The 18,289-nt window shown below is 30.3% G+C and overlaps 1 protein-coding gene across 3 annotated transcripts in view; it reads right to left on the bottom strand.

Annotated features, from left to right (window-relative positions):
• Nucleotides 1–4,321: 4,321 nt before the first annotated feature.
• Nucleotides 4,322–18,289, bottom strand: part of LOC136989968 (activated Cdc42 kinase-like) — an 80,409-nt gene continuing 66,441 nt past the window's right edge. For 2 of the 3 annotated variants that reach the window (XM_067288276.1, XM_067288277.1), the window contains exons 16-17: nt 9,153–9,222; nt 4,322–6,876 (exon numbers count right to left, since the gene is read on the bottom strand). In XM_067288276.1, coding sequence (XP_067144377.1) covers nt 6,658–6,876; nt 9,153–9,222 — 289 coding nt within the window. In that variant the 3' untranslated portion in view covers nt 4,322–6,657. Of the gene's footprint in view, nt 6,880–9,152; nt 9,223–18,289 lie in introns of all 3 variants that reach the window. The other variant, XM_067288278.1, reaches the window with a different exon arrangement.

The raw sequence follows: 18,289 nt of genomic DNA, 5'->3' as shown, positions 1-18,289 counted from the left end.
ATGGCTTAAATACACTACTTTTATATTTTTAATTTAGGAAAAAGTTTTTAACAATAAAATATCATAACAGATAGAGCAACTAAATGTTGCTGGGAAAGTTAAGCAACTCGTTGCTGGATATTTTTTTTTCTATTGCAACTTAATTTCAATTAATAAATCAACTTTCTTAATTGCAAATTGGCAACTTTTATGTTATAAATGAATTCTTAAAGAGATTAATCTGATGCACTCCAAAAATTTTTGGCACAGTTCTTACTGATGCGGCCAGATAATCGAAAAAAATTCTTCTGTATTATTCATGTCGTCGTCATCGTAACAATATTAAAAGTTAAATTTGTATTAATTTAATTTCTTCGTCACATTTTCCATACTTCGAACGTTATAAGTATCACTCTTAATCTTTTTGAAATTTTTCAGGATATTATAAATATTATTATTCATCTTGACACAAAGTGTATTATATTTTTCTTAAAAACAGTAAAACCTGTCCAAAAAGAAACCTGCCTAAACGGAAAAAATTCTTCCTAACGGAGCGATCTTTTATTTTAAAACAAAAAAAAACCTGTTTAAAACGGAAACCTGCCAAACCGGAAAAATACCGTGCATTTCCGGCTTACACAGGTTTTATTATATATATTTACAATTATTTTTGTTTTTAAACTTGAACATTTATTATGTCTAATTTTTTAAAAAACAATTTAAAATTTGGAAAGCGTTCGTGTGTTTTCCAACAACAATTGCATTCATTGGTGTTTTGCTTTTCCAACTGTTATATGTGTAAAACGGGAAAGTATTGGAATCGTGTCAAATTTGGTCCTCGGGTTTTTTTTCTTCTTGTTTTTTTTACAAATCTCCATGTTTGAGACCCCCTGGCTCCGAAAAAGTCAAAAAATGGGGAAAATTCATTAGATGTGTGTTGTTTGTGTTTGCATCTATTTCGTTTAATATCTGGTGATAAGGTAAACATTAAAAAACGAAATTTGGCATGGTTACTTGTGTATAAGGGATTAAATTTTGGTGGTTAAACGTCGAGGGTGTGGGGAAATAGAGGGGATCGCGTGTCGTATCTCGACTGGCGTCACGCTTAACGAAAATTTTACTCGTTATTGGAATTTACAATTAAAAGAAAACCTCGAGTTTCAAAATTGCCATTTTACAATAATTAATAATATAAAAGTTGTTTTTTCTATAAAATCTCGTAACAGATGGCGCCACGCGCAATTTTATTTTTGCGCTAATGTGCCTTCTTAACTCTAAAATTGTATAACAACAATAACTAAATATTGAAATTTATAAAATACTAGTAAAACAAAACTTAAAAATAAGAACTCCGCGTAATCGACACTAAGGAGCTGAAATATAATAAAACTTTTTTAGTACCAAGTCTGTCACCGTATTGAGTATGATAATAAGTAATTGCAATATCATAGCAAAAATAATTTCCTGTGCAACAACAGTACAATTTAAAGAAACCTTTCGTACCTTATAAAATCTCTTCTTACCTGGCTGGATACATGCTGCAATACAGTCGGACATGACCCCAAGGCCGTCAAGAGGTTGTATGGGACCAGGGATAGAACAGGCCCATTTAACCCTTTTTTTAAACTTTTCCGGTCTGTTATATATAACAAAGAGAAAGTATTGCGATCGGTCAAAAAAACGACCCCTCAAGATTTTTAATTTTTAGACTGAGGGGACCTTGAAACGTTGAGAAATGCAAAACAATTGAAGAGTTTTGTTCTGTATGTATGGATGTTAGTGTGTTTGTGGGGGAGAACGATTTTGTTCTCCCTCTTTGAAGCTTAATAAGTCTTGTGCTTTTTGTCGAAATTTTCTGAAATTTTGCAGGGTGGTTTGTTTATTAGGGGGTTTATCTTCCCCTCGACCTTTAACCACATCATAAAGGAGGTCGTGTGCATCTTCTGTGGGATCGGACTTAATGTCGATTTTGCTTGTTATTAGCATTTACAATTTTTTATAAAAACCCATCCCAACCCTCAAAATTAAACTTTTTGCCATTTTATAATAGTTAAAAATATAAAATGTTTTTTAAATAAAATATGGTAACAGATGGCGCAATCAAATGTTGCCGAGAAAGTTAAGCAACTCGTTGCTGGATATTATTTATTTTTTTTTTAAACAAATGAAATACGTAGAATGTTTCTTAATTAATAAAAGTAGTCTTAAACATTTTATTTTCTGTTAGTAAAATTAATAAGTTTTTAGGGATAAAAACCACTATGTGCCCGAGTTTTCTCTGGGCCCGGAGTAAAATTCCTAGATCCTCCCTCTCGATGGTCCTGTTTGTTTGGTTTCGTTTTCTTCCAATACTGCAACGCGACACGGGGCGATCCGTCGAGGGAGAATGCATTTCGAGAAGTCTTTTATGGAAAGACTGGCCCCTATTTAGGTGTTACTAATGTGAAGAAAACCTGGAAAATTCCATGTGGCCAGCCAGTTGACGAGGCGAGAACCCATGACTAACTACCAGTGTTCGATGCTTTTATTCACTCGCCCACCGTAGGGTCCCGAGTTTGGAGGCAGAGGCATCATATGCTATCCAGATTTTTCCACACGTAACTGCCATTCCAGATCCTTCATACTCGTATCTGTCGTCCCATCTGGTCCCACAAATATTCGACGAGTGAAAAATCTGAAAACCGGATAGGCCAACAAAAAAAATGTGGCAACGTAATGGGCCATTCTACTTGTGTGCGGCCGATTTTTATTTTGCTGAAAAATAGCTATTTGCAATCCTGCTACAAAAATGAACAGCACGTTAGGGCGTTGGATTTCCTGAACATATCTCTCTGCTGTCCATGTCCACGCACCACTACCTGGGATGGCCGACTGTCATAAGAGATGGCTCCCCATACCAGCACGCCAACAATGTGTCGAAAGATAATAAAGACGGGATTGGAGTATTCACCAGTGGTCCTATTCGTATAGCCCAATGGCCGAGGAGATTAAAACACCAGCTCACCGCTCTGGGTGACAAGATCGAATCCGGACGAGAAAATACTCACCAGTTTTTCTTGGGCTATCTGTTCCCGGTATGCCAAGGCCCATTCCCGATCACCTAGCTGCTCCCATTTTGAGTATGACCGAATCCACGATGGACCTGAAAAAACGCCTTCTTAAGCTGGATTTAAGTTCTTGCCTGTAACATCTAGCGCGCAGCAAAACGACATCAATTGACGTCATATCCACGCTATGTGCGAGTTGTCTGGTAGAGCGGCTCTAACACAGCCGAATAAGCAGGCCAATGGCATAGCCATTCAAAATGAAGCAGTGTATTATTGGTTTTGCTTATCCAGCTGTATTATTTAAAGCCGCTTTACCAGGCAATGCCCCTTACACAATGCTTTGGACAGCAGGATATAATGTCATTTTACCGCACTCTAGACACTACACGCAAGAAATTAAAAATCCAGCTTATGAGAACTATCAGAGAATGAATGAAATAACATAAGACCTAGATTAATATATTTCATACTGTTTTCTAATGCTATCCATGTGATCTTTTCTTGGATTCAATCGAGTTTCGTCATCTGACAACTGAAGCTTTGAGATCATTTTTCAGAAAAGATTAGATGCCAAAAAATCTCCATATTAAATTTAATACAAGATCACAAATAATGAGAAAAAAAATAGAGATGTGGATTGCTTGAAATATTGATTTAAAAAGTAAAATCAATTTATTACCAGCCATCTAGAAAGTGTATTTATTGATAACAACGAGCATTGCGGTGCTCTGGATTGTACTTTGTAATAATGAAGCATATTCTGAAAATAATGGATTTTCTCCTAATGAAGAAATGAAAGTAATGACTACAAAGAACCAAAAATTGTCCCAGTACTGGAAATTACAATTTGCATATTATCTACAATGGATTTTTGAAAGGTTTGGAAGCATTTGTATGTAGGTATGCTGTTGCTCAAGGCAGAGCAACAGCATACCTACTGTACATGTATGTGTATTAAACACATTGTTATGCTAGAACAATAGTATTGTGTCTATTGAAATAATAATCTTCTTTCACTACTTTTTGAATAGCTATAATCTAAGAGCCCGAAATGTAATTTTATACCTTTATAAAAAAATATTAACACCAAATCACTTGCAATCTACTTCAATTGGTACAAAGATGATAGTTGTAATTTTCACAGCACAACTTTTCTTTGAGTTTTGTTTGTTGTTTTAGAAAAAAGTCTATATATAACCCATGCACTCATGAAGAATCCAAGTTTTTGTTAGCAATTATATAAATATGTAAAAGAAAGACTGTAAAACCATCAACAATTACTGAAGAATTTCACATTTTTCTTGAAGACAATCTTTTATTAACAAAAGACATACAAGTTGGACCTTTCTGCAAAGAATCAAGGAAGTTGTTAGACAACTTCAGCTGGAACTCTCACAATATATAAAATGATTTCATTATATATGGAAAGATATTGACAAAATTTTTATGAAACTAGAGGGCTACATAAAATACTTCTTATAGATAGTTCTGCTAGAGATTTTTACGTCGGGCCAGTCTCTCGTCGTCCGAGCGCCCTATTGTAGGCCTGGCCAAACTGGCACGAGGACATTTTTCCACATTCTTTACAAAGTTGACTTTTAAACACCGGCAACCGTGGTTAAAGTTCAAAATCTGCTTGTCGAGGAGTCAAATCTTCAATCGGTATTCTCCAACTGTTTGATCTCCCGTGTATACATTTGACCTGAATTATTCGACAGTTTAAAGTCCAAGTTAACAAAATGAAGAAAAAATTAGCATTAATTAGGAACAATTACGCTTAGCTAGAAATTAATTCTGTAACTAAAAGTCATTAATTAGAAATTTATTAGTTTTATGAATATATGTTAAACAGAACTTAAATAGTAAAATTGTTTAACTTAGAATTTTGTGTTTCATTTTTATTTACGTAGAAATGCGTGTCAAAAATAAATAGCAATATTCAACATTTCAATTTTATATATTTTTGTTTATGATTTAATTACACTGTTATCTGCATTGCTACAGTTTGTTTATCTTTAAGAAAAGCCACAGTGATCTTCCACATTTCTCTTTACCATAATAATATTTTGATTTTGACACGAATCTAAAGCAAAATTTTAAAGAAATAAAATTAATAATAATTATATTTGTCGAAGAAAAATATTAGAAATGTTACAAAATGAACAGTAGTTCAAATAAACATTCGAAAAGAAAAGACAATTATAAAATACAAAACTTGATATAAACCAGTTATGAGAACAGAAGTTTTTATATTATTCGAATAGCAAATATTAACAATTTATGCATTTAAATTATATTTTATGAATATACAAAAACAATTAAATATAAATTCAACATAACAACATTAATGAAGTTAGCCAGATGTTAATATATAATTAAAGAAATCTATTTTGGAGTTCATAAGATAATTTTTTTTTATAACAAAACACTGCTTTAGTTCAAATTATTTTATATAATAATTACTTATTATATAAGGTGTTTCATAAATCTGGACCCACGGAAGAATGCAGTAAAAATTTGCAGAATTTGACATCTTAAAGAAGCTACTGTGCAAGTGTATCGGCAAATTTCATCTTTGCCAGTGTATATTACATAGTGGCAGACACTTTGAGCAGATTCTGTTTGTTTTTTCCAGTGGATCCAGACTTACGGCACACCCCGTATAAAACGTATTGTGCCTTATGTGTAAAAAAATGTCTAAACAAGGAAAAACTTTGTACTTTATCCTAATTACTCTTCAACATTGACTCATAAAACTCAATTGTCAACATGTTTGCACGGTAAACAAATTTTCTTCGGTAACGGTTGACGATTATATAATAAATCTTTATTAGTATTAATTATAGTAAGAATGGAGTTAAATTTCAATTTTTACTTAAAAGAAATATAAAATCATAATTTAACATATTTACAATTAGAAAATTTTTAATTTTTAAAATATAAGAATTGATATTCATAGCTCATGTATTATTACTTAACATTACATTTAATTTTTCGATACATTTTTTTGTTTACGATTGCTATACATTGCATATACGTACGTATATATGCAATTTTAGCACACATTTCTTACTTTAAATGATTCCGAAAATTAACAATAATTAAAAGAGTATGGATTCTTAAATCGATCGACATCTTTACAACAAAAAGATCTATATTTGGTTTCGTGAAGTTCCATTTTTAATTTATACATGAAATGAGGTTTTAAAAACATACAATATGACTAGTAAATGATATTAATACAATGTATGGTATAGAAACACGCATCTGCACATCAATATTATTAACAATTATATAATATTAGGTAATTTATAGACATTACAACAATGAGATTGCTACACTACTTCAGCAAAACTTAATTTTGTGCATTAAAAAAATGTACATTTTTTTTTCAAATGCTTTCCTTTGGAAAATTTGAGTATAAAAATGCATAGTACTTGTATAAAGGAAGACTTCACATCATCTGTGATAAAAAATATATATTTCTTGTAAAGAAAAATATTATTTTAAGTATAACAAATGAAATATTTGATATTGTAAATAGAAAAACTATTCGTATGGCTTTACGATTGGATGAGACATTTTAAAAAAGTACAAAATAGATAATAGATTGTACATTTTTTGCTTTGAACTAAACTTCGGTAGTATCCTCCGAGGTACTGTGTGTTGCCAATAAATAATTTGCGGCTTGTTGAACGTCCCAATTGCAGCGGACGAGAATCTGCTTGCTGTTTTCCACAGTTATTAAATAAGAACTAAGAATGCACTGCAGACGGAGATATTTGATTGCTTTTTGTACATCCCAATTGGTCTCGTTTAAGGCAACGACACATTCTTCCGCTGTTACCTGCTACTTTAAAAAATTTGGCATTAAATAAGATGGAAGAGATGTACAGTACATTATATATACATATTAAGGCTAACCAATAGAAAAATTAAATATTTGTCATTAAAATATAAGTAAAAGAGTTTGAAAATATTGAAAATAAGTTAAAAATATGTCTTTAAGAACAACATAATCAAACTAGAGCATGTGAAACAGAATGATTTAAAACCAATCATACTTCTCCTGATTGAGTCAGGCCAATCATCTAACTACACTCTCAAGAAAATTTTGAAGTGAAATCCACATGACTTCTAGTACAGACAAGAAGTTCATACATAGTTAATTGGGGCCTCCGGCATCAAAACTCTTCACATCTGGTCTCGATTTTCATCTAAATCTGTTCAAGATTAACAAAGTACAGACAGAAAGACAAATGATAGTAGGACTGTATTTTTCAAACTTTCTTGTGAAAAAATTTGCAGTCTATCCAAATATAGGACTTATCACAACTTGAGCAAGAGAATTTACACAAAATATATAATTTATTGGGAAATGTATACATTTAAAATAATTTGTTACTATGATATTTTTTCTTAATGATAATTCTATGCATCGGTGACACATAGCCAAAAATTGTCATACCCCCTCTGTAGACCTTTCATTTACTCCTGGAATAGGGTTTGGGAAACACTGGTCTAGAATTTGCTCCAATATACAGAAAGTTGGTTGTATTAATCAAGTGAGAGAGAAGGGGATTTTCAAATCATTCTGTTTCATGTATTCTAGTTTGATTATGTTGAATATAATATTTTCAATATATCAGAAATGCTTCTATTTTAGCACAAAAAATCTGACTTTTCCATTAGTCTGCTTTTGGCATTAAACTTATAACAACATTACTATAATAAGATTTAACTTAATAGAAATAACACTATAAAATTGAGAAAAATCATTTTAAACTGACTGGAATTATAATTAACATTTATAAAATTATTCATTAATTTAAAATCATTAAATTATGAAATTTAAAGAGGAAACTGCTGAACCAAAAGTCAAAAACATTCATATTATTAATAATGATTTAATAAAAAGAATCTACGAAAACCTTAACACTTTTGATGCTCTAGTGAAAAAGTCGAATCAAACATGCCAGTTGTCGGCATATTGGGACAATGTCTCGCACCACGAAAAATTGTGTCGGTGTTAAGGCAATTTTTTTTTACCTCCACAATCTTCCCTATTATTTTTGTTGATTTTATTTTACTTTTCAGTATTGTGCTCTAAAAAGTTACTTATTAACTTAATTTTGTATTTAAATCTATTTATCAAGTATCTTGATTGTTTCCATTGTGCAATGAATTGATTGTTATATTACTGTAGTAACTTCGTTTTGTTTGTTTGGTTGCAAAAAATGAAAAGTGTTTTGAAAACATTTGATCTTCTGTTTATAATGCAAATCTATGTCACTAACTATCACATAGTATTGACTCTCGAGGGCAGTATTAACTTATTATTGTTATTTAAAATAAATGTTACGTGCACGTGATCGAGTAAAATTACATAAAGAAGTACAGGTACGGACGGTACAGTTTTTTTCCATTTCTCTTGGTTTAACACTGAAAAACAGTTTTAAAATACAGGTAATAATTTGGTATATGTCATCATTTCTACAAAATAAGTAGCTATCCGTGGATCTATGTGAAACAAATAAGTATTGATGTAAACAAAAAATTATCTGAGGTAAGACTAACAAATTTAGATGCACTTAAAATTTTGTGGGATTTGTTTATCTCAAGATATCAAGTTATCTTAGAGTTCTGTTCATACAGCTATGAAAAAAATCAAATTTTGGCCTTATAGTGTGTTCTATGCATTTTATTCATTTAGAGTTTCAAATGTTACCTCAAGACCAAAGTAAATAAATGTTCAAATTTTAAGTGTTTCTTACAACACTTAGCAGGACGGTAACAAACACAGCTAGTTCTCGTGTTGCATTCCGAGTAGACGTTTCGTTTGCCCACCCAGTATCTAATAGAATAAAGCTATGCTGGCCTCACTGACATGAAATGTAAGAAGTTTACTTCTACTCAAGTTTCATGAATAGAAGCAGACTTCTTACAGAAAACTGAAACAGTACTTTTCAAAAGACAGTGAATAGAACGAAATCACAGTTTTTTTTAAATGTTTGTAATAATTTTGGAGGTTAATCAAAATTTTTTTTATTAAATCATTACTAATTTGAAAATATAAGTTATTTGTGTAACAACATTTAATTTTACATTATATGAGTTAGTACTTACTTCATCTTTTAATATTCTTTGTATGATATGAACTTCTTTTGCATCCAAATTTTTATCTGAATGCTGAATTCTGAAATATTTAAGGAAAACATATATAATTTTATCAATTTTGTGCTATATTTTACAACTGTGTAAATAAAATAAAAAGCATTTTTACGTAACAGATTACGAACACGGCATTTCCACTTTTATCGGTCTCCGTCGGAGGGTGACCCATTAACCACAGTGAAAAATGTTAACATTTCTGCAACCTTACCCAATGTTTAAGGTGTATTGCTTACTTCATTAAATCAACCTCAGTGGCTTGTTCAGCTTTGTAAATATCCATTATACATCATGAGATCAAAATAAATTCATTTGATAATTTTTTGCCATATTTGGAAAATGTGTTGGCAATGTTTTAATCCAAATGTGATTTCCAAATTATCATTTAAATTTGTATGCATACCAACATGCAGACATTTTGTGATTTCCAATCTTATTACAGATCATCTTATACCTATTGTTGTTCTGTCCATGTATTCTATCAGTAAAAAGAGCACAATTATTATTATGCTCTTTTTTAGTAATGTTTATTTTTATTGTTACTCAAATGACCATTACTACTTTTATGTCATGTTTTTCTATCATTTGTCTGTTATATTTATTTGGCATTTTTTATTAAATTCTTTTGGAATCATATTTCTAAGATTTAACAATATCAATATACTTCATAACAGTATACTTACAATAATTAATATGCATATCTGTTTGTTTCTAGGTTTCAAAATGCATTAATGTTAAATGCTATCAATGCATTTTGTTTTAAGACAATTCAAGTAATTTTGATTTTTCTTCTGTGATACCTATACAGCATAACTCTGATTTACGAGTACTTGATATACGAGAATTGAACACTATAGAGTTGCTTTATCCCTCTTCAAATTTACGAAACAAAAAATTCAATACGACAAACACCGACTGACATTTACAAGAACAAAATATTCTAATCGTGAATGCAATGATTGTGAAATTTCCATATGCTCTGATCACTTTCCACTTTCTTTCATTCATGTCTTTGTTTTCTAGGGACAGTGCTATCCATTCTTATGCAGCTGTGTAGTTTAACAAATTTTACCACTATATTATAAACCTTTCTACTGATAACTAAAACATTCATTAATCCAAAAACAATTTTATTTTATATTATCTTAATTAACTTTCATTTCCTTACCAGTAATAAAAATATATCATTTGAAGTGTTCACATATGACAAAACTTAAGCCTTACTTACTCTATCCAGCAGATAATTTCAGTCTTGCACTAAAGTTGTAGTAATAAAAAAAATATCTGATAACTTGCATACTTGTTATCTTATGTTGTATTCATTTTCTCATTTCATATTACAGAAGAAGTTTGTTAATTCAGCACCTATGGTATTAGAGTGGTGCCAGATTATTGAAAATGGCAGAATGTTTTTGTATTTTCACAAAATTTAATAATTTGTATGCAATTTGATATTGCTGCAACGTTTCACACTAGTGTGCACAGTTATATACTTCTGATTTGTTTAGGTACGCACTTCAATCGTTCTGGAGATGATACATTGCATGATTATATTATTTTAAGATTGACTAAACAAATCAGCAAAACATTAACCCTTTTATGATAACATGACGATGTATAATCAGTTCAGTTTCACCTGAAACATACAAAATGACAATACTTTATCATTTTGAAAAATGTTTAATTTTAATCAAAAATTCTCTGCATCATTTTACTTGCATTTGCTGATATTTTAACGCTAATCACTGCCTGTAAGTTATATATATATATACTTATTTATTATTTTTCTTATTTTTGTTCTAGTTTTGTTTTATTTACTTATTTTCTCAAACAAATAAAACACGTTCACTAATCAATTTTCTTTTTGTAATGTGTTTTATTGTTTCGGTACCTGCCTAAAATGAAATGTCCTACTAACCCGAGAGAGTTTATCAAATAAAGACAAAAAACTAGTACATGTGGACTGTTTCATATAAGGTGATATTGTTCACAAAAAAATAGATAAATATGCATAAATCTATCATTATGTAAAAACAATATTCTCTTTCGTGCTAGCTTGGTACCAAAACCAAATAACGAAATTGGAGAATTTTACTTTTTGTCAAAGTAAAGTAATTTATAACATCAAAAATTTAGGTCATAATTTAATATTTTTTTGTAAGTAATTTTTACTTCAAACAATTGTGCCAAACTATAACCTCCACACCACATAAAGTAATAAATATATGTGATTTTTTTCTATCTCTATGATAAAAATTTAATTTTTGGTGAATTTTTAAAATAAAATATGTAGCATTACTGTGAGTGACTGCAGTTTGAATTGTTGTTTTAGAGGGTAAAGTACAACTAACCACGTTGTAGTAAAAGGGTTAATGAATGCATTATCGCACAAAATCAATAATTTGTATTTATTTTCCAGAATGTACTGTATACAAGGTCTGTCCGGAAAGTTTGTGAACTTTGAAAATAGAAGTTGTTTGTATTTATCTAGAAACTAGTCAGTTTTGTCACCCTCAAAGTAGTCCCTTCCTGTACCAAATCCAGCATTTCTGCCATGAAAAGAATGCTTTCTGAAACACTTCTTTTGGAATGATGCACACTCTGCTATCAAATTTTCCTTAATGGTGTCAATAGATTCAAAACGGCTACTTTTGAGAGCAGATTTTAATTTGGGAAACAAGATTAAGTATACTGGACTTAGTCTGGTGAATGTGAAGGTTGACCAAGAACTTGACGCCACTTGGTCCCCACCAAGTGGCGTCAAGTTCTTGGCCAAAAATTCTATCATCTGCAGTGATGTGTAGGCAGGTACATCATGATGATGATGTTCTCTCCAAGCAGTTGGTCTTTTCTTCCTCATTGCTTCACAAAGACATTTCATCACCTTCAGGATCAAACAAAACAGCAAGCAAGACCTTCACATTCGACCAAACTTGTTGGGCCTTTTTGGATCCTGAAGATGATTTTTCCACCCCCTTTAATGACTGATGTTTTGTTTCCACGTCTTATCCATTGACCCATGTCTCATCTCCAGCGATGATGTTTTTCATGAAATTTTCATCAGATCTAGCCCAACCCAAAAGCTCTTCATTCACTTGCACTCGCTGAAAAAAAATCGCAAAATGGAATCAAATGCGCAAATCAAAAGGTGAACATAACGCTACAACAAATGAAGACAGAACAAACTGCTTTTGGCAGATATTACATAAAACTTCCCACTAGAGAGGTTATGCTAGTTTCATTCAGATTCAATTAGTAAGTAATTAAAAAGTTCACAAACTTTCCAGACAGATCTTGATTCACAAAAGTTGTACATATTACTCCAAGTATGAGTTTGTGTTTAGGAACTGTTGTCACATTGACTAATGGGGGAAAATACATTAGTCACATACATTACTGAACAAAAACCTATGTGCTAGCTCTAACAAAGCAATGTTCATTCAATATATAATATAAAATTTTAGATATTTTAGATATTCATGTGCCAGATTAACTTTTATTGTAGTTTCTTTTATATCAGTAAATAACCTAATTAACACTTTCATTTACAGGAGACATTCATTAATATGGCACCTGATAATCTGGAATATCTGATAATTTAGATCTCTGAAAAGTAGCCAATAATAAATTCTGAATTATCTGATATTAATCTAGTGTGTTAGTGTGTTAATGTTTTGTGAATCAAAATTTGTTTAGACATATGGTAAGCTAAATATCTCAGATGAAAATCAAGGCAAAGTTCAGAGTGTAACCTTGTATGTCGCATCATATCAAAAGATCAAGAAAAATTATTTATTTTGTTATAGCATCTTGTTTGTGTCAGGTCAGATACTTTCATGTGTGCTTTCCTCTTCCTAAAACATGTTTACACTACAATTGGCAAACAAGTTGGTGCAAATATCTTTTAGAATTAGTCTTGAAAGCATCAGTTGATATTTGCAAGTTTTGACAAAAATTCAATCCTCACTATGCCTGTGCAGCAGCATATATAAAAGGAGCTTACCTCCCAGCAGTGTTAGTCATTAAAGATCACTCTTCAGTTATTCATGGGTCATTTTCAAGTTACTCTAGAAATTTAAGTCATCCATCATTCATTCAGCAAATACAGTGTGATTGTAAAGTCCCTCCATAGCCACACCCATGTGGCTCCACTGATTGGTGATGTCAAAACTTACTTTAACAAATTTCTACTGTAACTATTTAGAATCACTGGTTGCTAGGTAAACAAGCATTTTGTATCACTTTAATTTTATTTGGAAATGTAGGTAGAGTGACTGAGTTATGCCAAAATATGAACAAAATTTGATTATAAGAAATAATGGATAAGCTCATCCTGATTTAATGAGAAATTTCTCAGGGATGAAGTACATTCATAAATCAGAGTTGCATTATATATGATTCTCAATTGAAATTTATTGAATTTTATCTAAGAATGAAGTCTAGAATAGCAATGTAAAATTGAAATATCATCTATAGTTATTGACATATTTTTCCTCAACTTTAAATTATCTTACAGAATGTATATTAAAATCAAGAATTAGTTAAGTTATTATTCTTGAAAAGCACAATACAGGCAGTTTCCACGTTACGACAGATCCACTCCTATGGCTTGATGTAAGTCGGATTTCATCGTAAGCCGGTTCTCCCTTTTGTGAATGCACTCTGTCCAATTTCACTTCCATCGTAATGACTTTCCTTATCTTTGACACACTGCCATTGGTAGAATCAACCTTATGCTTGGGAGCCACAATAAAGGGCAAAAAGATACAAAGCATTATACGCTAACGTAATGAAACGTGAGAACAACGTACAACAATGGCACTATATGCGGTCTTCCTCGCTCGCTTCTCTGTATTCCTACGCTGCACTAAACAATAATCACAAATAGTAGTTCCAGCTTGCATCCTGTACCTGTGCCTGCTATGCAAACATTGTGTTGTAACTTCAGGTCATCATTGATTGTAGGAACCAGATTTATTATGAAAAGCATCATAAGATCAGATTGGCATAAGCCTGGTGAGTTGTAATCTGGGAAATGCCTGTACATCCAATTCGGTTTAAAATTTTAATTTTTAAAAACCTCCATCTGATTTTAATTTTAAGGAAAATGTATATATATATTTATTTATTTCCTTTTCTAGAAAATTGCTACTTTTTTAAACAAAAATCTTTAGGATTTGCAATTAAGCATGCTACACGTGCATAATTAAATTTATGATTTGGTTGTTTTTTTTACAAATTATTTGAACATGTGTAGCATCTTTCATTCCAACTTATTTTGCAATTGGAAATTATGTTAAATCATCCAACGCAAATATTTACAGGTTTGGCTAGTGTTGCTAGTTCAATGAAAATTAAATTGTTAATTTGTGCTATTACAGTAATAAGGAATACATGTTCCGTGATCATCTTATGTGGTGGTTTTTCCTTTAAGATTATCTCCTGAAATCTTCTACTCTTGGAGTGGTCGCCTCTCGGAATCAACCCTTCAGCTGATAATCTGACTTGCAATCCTTGAAGAGTGTAGCAATTTTTACGTATTCTTCTCAGATAAAGCTATTTTCAAATATTTTGTTGTTACGAATATTTTTGAACAAACAGATAAGAGTAATTTTTTACTTAAATGAAAACTGTTACCCAGAAATTTAAAATTGGAAGAAATAGTTCAATAATTATCAAATATTACAATTTGTTATTCTAAACTTCATTCAAATACAATATGACCAATTGGACAGTTAGGTGGCCGAGTGGTTAAGGTGGCAGTGATTCTGGGTTCTCTGGAACTGAAGATTCCGGAGAACCCAAAATTGAATCTGACTGGATCATAAAACCTCAGTAATTTTTCAAGGGGGTCCATCCAGATGTGTCAGGCTTCATTCCTCGCCACCTGGTCACCCTATTGTGGGCCTCATAACAGGCTTACTAAAAAAAAGTCCTTAGTGCCCACAGAATGAGAACAAATTGAGGATATTATCATGAAAAATTTACAAACATAATACACTGACTTATTTAAAGTCATTATACACTTTCATATACATTGTTATTAAAAATAGAAATTAAATATTAATAAAATTGATGAATTTTTTAAATAGTAAAGCACTAATAAAGTAATACATTAAATCATAAAATGTTTTAATAATAAACAAACAAACAAATATCAAATCTGAATTAAATAACCATCACCACCACCATAAATGCAAAATGATAACTTTTCATTAAAATTTAATTTGTGAACCCTCCACTGCCTCGTGTAACTTTGATGTCACAATCAATTTTTACCATCATTTAACTGTAATATACATTTTATACCTTTTTTGACCAATGCAATTTGAAAGTTAAAATATGGCTGCTATTTTTTGATGTGTTGACAGCAATGATAAATTTATATTTACACCACTATGTATCTATATATTTCAGACTCTGCTCACATTCTGTTATTTAAAGTTAGCTATTTCTACTATTGTATTTTCATGCTTTTTTCAAGTTATCTTTGATAATAGAAAAATATTTAACACAATTGTAAGCATAATTCTACATTATTAACAATTTTCTAAGGTAATTTTGCTTTAAATGTAATTTTTATGAATAAAATTAGATATGTAACTTTCGAGTAACATTGAGCACCAATGAACTATGACCTTCCTTTATATAGAGACATGGCAATTGGCATGAAGAGATTTTATGGCAAAGAGAAAAAACTAAAACATATTGAAATAAGAACTATTTGTAAATATGAATCAGAATATTCCCTTTTAGCTACAGATAGTTAAGATAATTTTGAAATAATTGATAACATTCATAGAAATACTATTATTTAATTGATCGTTTCCATTACTAGTTTCTGTTAATTTACTGTGGCTAAATTTTGGCTTTTTTAGTAACTTAAATCACACGGAAAACTTTAATCGATTCTATAGGTTTTATTACTGTATTTGGAAATGCCTTTCAAGTTCTGATAACCCCTCTTCACTCCTTTCTTTTACAATCTTATTAAAATAAATAATAGTATTATCCATGTTATCTGTATTTTTACTCCAATAAGTTACATAGATGTGACTGTTATTGGACTAAAAAAGCTAAAGGTTCCTAATAAACAACTCCATTTTCAAGCAGAAATCTTGAACTTTATTGCATTTCTTTCATTGTTTTTAAGGAATCAAAGCGCAGTTTATCCCAATTTAAATATTTTTCAAGGCATTATGTATTTCACTGTTTACAGTATAAAGTTCAGTTTACAAAATGATAATAAGATGACAAGAAGTGAAAAAGTAATACAAGATTCATAAAAATAAAGGAAATACTGCAAAATTATTAAGATCGTTCATCAAAGAAAATTACGTAAAGTGAATTATAGTTAGACATAATATTATCTAATTTGTGTTAATTACTTTTAGTAAGTTTTATTTTTTTTGTGTGTGGTTATTAGAATGACAATATTTTATTATTTTTGGAGGATTTTGAATTTTTAAACAATTTTTGTTCTGTTTAAAATTTATTTGAATTTGTTATTATGTTACATGTTTGAAATTGTTTATCTTAAGTATTTGATCTGATGATAAGATGTGTAATATCTTGAAATGTTTATCAGAATAAACTACGTTTTGACTCCTTGAAGTGTACAGCATTTATTTTGTTTTTTTCAAGATTTCTGGAAAGCAAATATTGTCTAGTAACATATCTTTATGACGTATCGCTAGATATTAAAGTTCAGTTGTGTGTTCAGTATCTATATTAGAATGCAGATATAAAAATAATATTTTTAGTGACAAAAAACTGTAAAATGATTGAATAAAGATTAGAATTAATATGAGAAACTATTAAAAGCAATGTGCAATGAAACAATTTATAGTGGCATTTTAAAACTTTCAAGAAACAAAAGAAATAATTTATTAAATTAGAACAAATTATAATGAAAATTATATATAAAAACAACTGTTTTCTACATTCTTTTCAAATTTCACCTGATGTCCAATGTATATAAAACAAGAAATTATGAAATAAACAAATAAAGTATAGAAATTCGAAAGTTATGAGATTTAAGAATTATGAGGCATCCGAAGTCTCGAGGAATTATGTCGTAGCCCGGTCGGCAATGGTAAATCCGGTCCTATACGACAAGAGGAAGCTATGAAAAAATTTTTAGCAGTTTATGTACGAAGACAGGAAAATTTGCAATAACTACAACAAATATATTAAGCACAATTGAAAAAATTTATCTTAAATTTGAAGTATCTTTGTGTAATATCAATTTAGATCTATATTTCTCATCATAGATAATTCTGCAATGTAAAACATGGCTGTAGGGTATGTAACTAAATAAAATTCACTGACAGATAATTTATAGTGTAATAATTTCATGGGATTTGGGCTGTTCAGACTTAAAAAAGAAGAGGAGGCAGGTTTGGTATTTGAACATATCTTTAATTTTAACAAATGTTTACTGGATACTAAAACTACATTACATGACTAATTCAGAAATTCAGAGTGTCCAATAAGTTACTGTGCAGTGAGAAATCTGTAATGGCATTCAAGTTATACGGTGCATACAGTACTGCGTACAAGACCTGCAAGTTATCCATTTGGTATCGGTCGACCATAAGGTATTGCATACAACTTTAATGTATAACTCTAATGTCATTACAAATTTTTCACTGCACAGTAACCTTTTGGACACTGTAAATTTAAATTTTTATCCCTCAAGTTTCATGTTATATGTTTAATGTGAAAAGCTAGCATTCTGTTTTAATTCATACTTCATTATCTGCTTTTTGAAGTGTGACTATAATTTGTTTATTTTGAAAAAAATATTTTAATTACTAAACTGCAGAAAATTAAAATCAATAAATAAAATATACTAATTATAGAAAAAAAATTTAGAAACATTTTTAGATCTGTAATATTAACAATTATATAAAGATGAATATAAAGTATAATCATTCAGGAATTATTTCTTTCTTAATGAAAGATCTTAACAGAAAAAAATCTGGGTTTTCTGTTAAAATCTTTCATCACGAAAGGTACGTATTTTGTGTTTCCAATAGCAAAATTTATCACCACTAAAGGAAACATATTGTAACAACTCAAAAATATTT

The sequence above is a fragment of the Centruroides vittatus genome, unplaced genomic scaffold (assembly GCF_030686945.1).
Source record: "Centruroides vittatus isolate TY-2023 unplaced genomic scaffold, ASM3068694v2 scaffold_861, whole genome shotgun sequence".
Taxonomy (NCBI): domain Eukaryota; kingdom Metazoa; phylum Arthropoda; class Arachnida; order Scorpiones; family Buthidae; genus Centruroides; species Centruroides vittatus.
Note: the sequence above shows the minus strand (reverse complement) of the source record. Positions and strands in the feature narration are given on the sequence as shown.